This window comes from Lolium perenne, chromosome 7 (genome assembly GCF_019359855.2).
Source record: "Lolium perenne isolate Kyuss_39 chromosome 7, Kyuss_2.0, whole genome shotgun sequence".
In the NCBI taxonomy this organism is placed as follows: Eukaryota; Viridiplantae; Streptophyta; class Magnoliopsida; order Poales; family Poaceae; genus Lolium; species Lolium perenne.
Window position 1 is genome coordinate 182,011,372 of NC_067250.2, and position 7,301 is coordinate 182,018,672.

General features: G+C 46.6%; 1 protein-coding gene across 1 annotated transcript; it reads right to left on the bottom strand.

Annotated features, from left to right (window-relative positions):
* Positions 1-705: 705 nt before the first annotated feature.
* On the bottom strand, positions 706-2,530 carry LOC127314891 (berberine bridge enzyme-like D-2). The gene has a single exon (XM_051345425.1). The coding sequence runs from the start codon at positions 2,438-2,440 to the stop codon at positions 779-781; it is 1,662 nt and encodes a 553-aa protein (XP_051201385.1). The 5' UTR covers positions 2,441-2,530; the 3' UTR covers positions 706-778.
* Positions 2,531-7,301: the final 4,771 nt, after the last annotated feature.

Below are 7,301 nucleotides of genomic sequence, written 5' to 3' on the forward strand. Positions count from 1 at the left end.
AACTTTTTTTCCAAGAATTCATATTTTAAAAATTGAACTTTTTAAAATCTGCATATTTTTCAAAAATATAAATAATTTTGAAGATTTGACATAAAAATCTGCAATTTTTTCCAAATTTTAACATTTTTATATCTTAAAAACGAAAAGTAACAGAAAAATGCGAAAAAAAAGAAAACAGAAAAAAGAGAAAAGAAAACGGACAGCACCTAATTAGGCTGGCCCACGGGGGTGTGCGGCCCCGCGCCAATCTGATCGGTGTTTTGGATCGCCCACAAACTCGAGTATGATCTAAGTGTGGCCCGTGTCCATATTAAGGCGTGCTGGGCCAGGAGCCCATGGCAGCGGACCAAAGAAGACAATATTTTGTTGCACTTTGGTGACATGCCAGTCAAAGGAAGAAGAAGCGACCACCGCTATCGCTTCTCCAGTTATAAAAGCCGATCTAGAATTGCCTGGTTACCGTTGATAGCAGGTGACAAGAAAATGTGCAGTAAAAATGGCACCAAAACAAAAGGAAACCACAAGTCCACTGTCCACAACATACGGAGCGCTTCTTTCAGAGGCTTCCAACGGGCGAGGTTCCGCTGTTTATTTTCGGTGCAGTGTCTCGCTGATGTTCTGACAGTAAAATCAACAGCAGCTGTCAAGAACTGATCGAAAGAAGACCGCAGGACGAACAATATACAGCACACACGAACGAGGAAGTAAAGTAAACCCCATCATGTTTTATTCAGTACATTGGGCATCTTCTCGAACCAGTTTTGCGATTTCAAAAGCATCACTTTGACTTGTGGAGACTTATCACTGCGAGTGCGAGGGGAGGGATGCTCTGCGCGTTGTTAAACACGTTGCCGGGGTCGACCTTCGTCTTCGCCCGGACGAGCCGGCCGAAGTTCTCCCCGAAGTACGCCGCCCCAAATGACGACCTCGCGCGAGCTACCGCTCCCGCCGACGACCCGCCGGCGCTGCGCGTCCAGTTGTTCACGCCGAGATCGAGGTCCAGGTAGTTGACGTACGCGGCGCGGGGATCCGTGGACACATACGGGGCCATATACCCGTAGAACGACCTCAGCCACCCGATGTATTCCTCCGCGCGAGGTTCTTGCGACCTGTCCCAGTTCACGCCGTACTGGATGCTGTACAGGATTCCGGCCCGGTGCGGAAACGGCGTTTCGCCTCTCCCTATCCGCGCCATGGCTCCGCCGTAAGGGTCTAGCTGGATGGACCCGGTCGGCCCGGTCGACAGGTACCGGACGATCTCGACCATGTCGCCCATCGAGATCGCCGTCTGCACGTAGTCCGACTTGGCCTTGGAGTATTGCTTTGCTTGTAGGCGCCGGTTCGGCAGGTCGTCCGCCGTGCTCAGTCCGGCGAAGTACGCCGCCGACTCGACCCAACTCATCTCCGACAGGTCTGCCTCGGCCAGACCCAGCTCCGGAAATCTTTGGTTCAGCACCGAGAAGGCGTCCTCTTTAGACTGTAAAACTTGGCCTTGGAACGTCACTGAGACATTGCCGTTCGATGATCCGGTGGGTACATACGCAGAGAGATAGAACTCATCTGGCAGATCGGGCCCAACATACTGCCACCTGTGAACCAGCTCGGCAACGAGCTCGATCGGACCGGTCCGGCCGACGGTGAGCACGGTCACGTTGGCAGGAACCGGCACGAGCCGGAGCTTCCAAGCGTACACCACGCCCCAGCTCCCGCCTCCGCCGCCTCGGATGGCCCAGAAGACATCGTCGCTCATCGAGCTCCGGTCAAGGACCTGGCTGCTCGGGTCGATTAGCACCGCGTCCAAAACGTTGTCGGCGGCGAGCGTGAACTTCCGGGACAGAAGCCCAAACCCGCCGCCGGAGACCAGACCACCTAGACCGGCGGTCGACTCCGACCCGGCCGGGAACGCCAAGGACCTGCTCGACCGCCCCACCGCGTAGTACAGCTCGCCCACCGTCGCGCCCGACTCGGCCCAGGCAGTGGCTGAGCCCGAATCAACCCGGACGCGGTTCAGGTTTGCCAGGTCGACCACCACGAAGGGTACGTGGTTCTCCGTGGTGTAGGACAGCCCCTCGTAGCTGTGCCCGCCGCTGCGCGTGCGGATCGCCAGCGAGCTGCCGCGCGTGCACAGGACTGCTCGCCGGAGATCATCCCTCGACCGCGGAAAGACGATGGCGGCGGGCCCGGTGACGTCTGGGAGCGTGAACCGGAGGTTGAAGATGGAGGAGTTGAGGAGCGCGGCGTAGCTCGGAGACGTGGGCAGCGAGAAGTTGATGACGCCGTTGGAGACGAGGCAGGAGGAGAAGTTGCTTCCTGCAGCTGCTGGTGGTGAATCAGATTTAGAGTAGTTGATGCTGGTTCCTGCACCAGCACCGGAGCAAGTGTTTTCATGGAATGACAAGAAGAGGCAAACTAGGAGGAGAATTGCTAGGGGGTGTTGCATTTTCGATCGAGATCGATCCGCAGCGATTTGTTAATGCGAGTATATGTTGTTGGAGATAGTTTTCGTGCATGGAAGATATGGAATGATCAATTCGATCTGTTGCGCCGTGCGTGGAACCCTATCGTCCTTGTTCATATAAACATCAAGCTACCAGTGGGCGCAGTACGTACGGCCTACGCCTTCCTGCATAGCCACTCCGTAGTAAAGTTCCAAGTAGACAATGACGCGTGATAAAGGATTGAGATAGATTAATCTTTGAGAGCTTGATACGTATGACATTACTAGCTAGTACTCCCTCTGCTCGTGTTTAATCGATGCAGCGTTCGTACACACGGAAGCTAGTCCATCTGCCCAGCTCGCGTCAATTTAATCTGACCGGAGGGACTGCGACATAGAGTCCTTTCTGCTATTGTTTCTCCTCTTAATTTCCCATTAATCAATTCACGTTTGCGAGTCTTGCTCGAACTAGGCCTACTCAGTCGAGCCTACGTAGAGGTTAGAGATGCAAACACATGGTCATCTCTGATCAGATTTTATTAATTGGGAATCGAAGTTACATCACCATCTATAACAGAAATAACAAAATCGGGTGGTTCCTCATGCCAAACAATCGACTCAGGCCCCTCAGAGTGACTAACTAAGACATGCGGCCACATTGGCTGGCCTAGGACAATGATCAAAGCTGCTTCTAGAAAATTGCGACAAAGTAAAGTGCACTCTAATACGCTCGGTAATGAGGCTAGGGTTTAGGGGTAAGTATCACACAGTACCAATGGGTCCGGTTCCATTATATTTTCGAAAAAGAACGCTTTATTACTTCAACGTTTGGTGTAATACACCCGATCTCTGCATAACTAGGATGCACACAGCTGTTCGCGGATACAATCCAAACATAAAAAGTTTAACTAAATGCAGAGTTCTCATAAAAAGGCAAACAAATCATGGTGAAGGAGCCGCTATCCTCAGACTATGCAGCCACCCATGTTGGATAATAAACTCCTTGGCCGAATTCTCCAATCGTGTAGACATCTTCGTAAAGAGGTCGCGGTCCTCCAAGCGTTGAACGACCATAAACGGAGCGTAGCCGTAGATCGGTAAATTACCTGCATAAGAGAATATTTTTTGTCATTGAAAACCTTATCATTTCTACATAGAGAGAGCGACCATATAACGGCTAACGATCCCACCCTGATAAGACTCCTAAACCTAACCTCTACCCCATTTAGCTAATTGCCAAAAATATTTGCAACGCTACGGGGAGGGTATAAGCTAGATCCTATCTGAATGACTGACCATATAGCTTTAGCAAACCGGCACTGGAAAAAAAGGTGTTTAATTGTCTCGTCTTCGTGACAGAAAACACATCTCTTACATCCATACCAGTTCCTTTTTGCAAGGTTATCTTTGGTGAGGATAACACCACGGTGTAGGTACCAAGCAAAGACCTTCGTCTTTAGCGTTATCCTCAGCTTCCAAATCCTTTTATTATTATAAACCGGTTGAATAGGTTGAATTAACGCTTCATACATGGATCTTACTGAGAATTTACCATTTTTGGTAAGTTCTCAACGGAATAAATCTTTCCCTTGGACCAATTGGATTGAAGCTAATCTCTGTAGCAATTCGTTCCAGTTGGTTAAGCGGAGACCGACTACATTACGTCTGAAAGTCATAGATGGTGGAGAGGTTTCCATCACCCTCTGAAGGGTTACATCCTTATGACGTACGATCCTATATAAAGTTGGATACTGTCCCGGAGTGTAGTTATCCCCAACCACTTATCCTCCTAGAAACAAATTTTCGACCCATCCCTAATGGAGAAAGACCCGTGCAGAAAGAAGTGCTTCTTAGTAGCCATAATGCCAATCCAAAAATGTGAATCTCTGGGTTTTCAAGAAACCCGAGAAAACGCTTTGGGGCCTACATACTTCCTCCTCAACAAGCTTTGCCATACCCCGTCCTCGGTTAAGAAGCTAGCCAACCAATTACCTAGTAGGGACTGGTTCTTAATCTCTAGATCGTGGATACCAAGTCCACCTTGATTTTTGGGACGGCATACAACACTCCATTTTGTCAACCGATATTTTTCTTCTCACTATCTCCTTGCCAGAAAAATCTTGATTGGAGGTAATCCAATCTATGAATAATTCCTTTTGGCAACTGGAAGAATGAAATCATATACAGTACCATATTTGTGAGTACTGAATTTATGAGTACCAATCTTCCACCAAGAGATAGTAAATTTCCTTTCCAACTACTCACTCTTTCTGCAACCTTTCCTCGACCTTTTTTCATTCGGCTAGAGTAAGTCTCCGATGATGAATCGGAATACCTAGGTAGCTAACTGGAAAAGAGCCTAAACCGCATCCGAATAATTCGGCATATTGGTCGGCCTCGTCTTGGGCATCACCGAAACAAAACAATTCACTCTTATGGAAGTTAATCTTTAGACCAGATAACTACTCGAAAGCTGATAGGATTAATTTCAGGTTTCTTGCCTTATCGAGGTCGTGGTCCATAAAAATAATTGTATCATCGGCATATTGCAGAATAGATAGTCCCCCATCAACCATATGGGGCACCACTCCTTCAATCTGGCCATCTACCTTAGCACACTCTATTAGAATAGCAAGCATATCCGCCACAATGTTAATTAACATTGGAGACATCGGATCTCCTTGTCGTAACCCTTTCTTTGTTTGGAAGTATTTGCCAACATCGTCATTGACTTTGATGGCAACACTTCCACCAGAGATAAAGTTATTAATTAGAGTGTGCCATTCCGAAGAAAAACCTTTAATTCGAAGTGTTTGTTGTAGGAAAGACCATTTTACTTTATCATAAGCCTTTTCAAAGTCGATTTTGAGGATAACCCCACTCAACTTTTTGCGGTGCATCTCGTGTATCGTCTCATGCAACGTCACGACACCATCCAGGATGTCTCGACCTTGCATAAACGCAGTTTGAGTTGGACGCACTTCTTGATCAGCTACAGAATTAAGTATAATAGTAGCAACCTTTGTGAAGATTTTAAATCAAACATTGAGGAGAAAATTTGGTCTGAACTGCTGGGTACGATGAATGTCGTTAACCTTAGTGAGGAGAATGATTTCCCCAAAGTTAATTCAAAAGAGATCTAATTGCATATCGTGAAGCTCTTGAAACAACTCTAGGAGATCATTTTTAATAGTATCCCAGAATGTTTGATAGAACTCAGCTGGGAAACCATCATGTCCTGGTGCCTTGTTGTGTTCCATCTGGAAAACCGCTTTCCTAATCTCCTCGTCCGTATATGGAGCGGAAATGACAGCATTCTCCTCAGGGGACACATGTGGGATATCATTCACTCTGGATTTATCCAAAGATATATGTGAATCCTCAGGTGCTCCAAATAAACTTTTATAATAATAAGTAATGTAAGACTTTAATTGCTCATGTCTCTCGATCATGGAATCATCTTGGATAAGGGAATGAATGTGTTTCTTTCTGCGTCTGCCATTAGCAACACTATGAAAGTATATCGTATTCGAGTCCCCTTCCAATAAGAATTGAGCCTTTGATCGCTAGTACCATTTGAGTTCCTCCTCGTGTAATAATCCGGCTAACTTCGCATTGTATTGATTCTTTAAATCAAGTTCATGCGTCGTCAACCATCTGAATTCCGCGATTGCCTCTAAATCGTCAATTGACGTCGAAAGGCTGAGCTTCTCTTGTTTGAGTTGTCTAGGCATATGTTGTGCCCACCCCACAAGGTATTTTCGCACAGCCCTAAGCTTGCTATTCCACCTTTGGATTGGAGAGCCCGCGACAAACTGCTGGTCCCATACATTTTTAACCATATATGAGAACCCCTCTCTATGTAACCATCCTAGTAGGAATTTGAATGGACATTTACGAGGTGGAGATGGGGTCTGGTAGTTAATAGTATGGGAGCATGATCTGATAAAGATTCGATTCGAGGAAGAGCACGTACCGAGACTAGAAGGAATTTTGATTCCTAGTCCGAGTCCATTAATACTCTATCGAGCTTCTCATATGTCGGATCAGGAAGATTATTAGCCCAGGTGAATTGCCTCCCGGTCATTGATATTTATTTCAGATCCAAGCTGTAATGACAGCATTGAAAAGGAAAGACCAATGACTGTCAAACCTGCCCTTACTCTTCTCGTGTGGATATCTAAGCAAATTAAAATCCCCTCATATGATAATAGGGTGTGGATTATCCTTTGCAAGATTAACCATCTTCCGAAGAAAGGCCGGTTTGAGGGCATCCTGGGCCGCCCCATAAACAAACACTAAACTCCAAATGAAATTATCAGATTTATTCTGAATGTGAAGCTTTATATGAAAGTCCCCACCAAAATTATCTAATATTTCCATAGTCGAAGTTCGGCCGCCTACAAGTAAACCCCCGGACCGACCTCTTGGGGTCGCGACACCCAAGCAAAATCTTCACCACCAGAAAGGCGGTTTAGAAAACTTGTGGAGTAGTGACGCTTCCCAGTCTCAGAGATCGCAATAAAATCTAAAGCATGATCCCGAATGGAGTCAGAAATGTGTAAGTGTTTAGCCAAGTCACCAAGACCTCTGCTATTCTTAAACATGCCATTCATTTGGAAACATGAGAAGATTTGGACAATCTTGCCTTTTTATTAGGCCATGCACTTTTCTTAATAGAAGAGGTTCTAGACTTGCGATCTTTTGCCCTGAGTTCATAGCATGAACTAAGCATCGCGTCGTCTTTTCTTAATATGTGAGAGAAGCTGGCCATCCGAAATGGCGTACGCTTCATCGTCATCATCACTTGTATGGGAGGTATCCGACTTGCTCTTCAACACAGGAGTATATTTTAAATCTATCA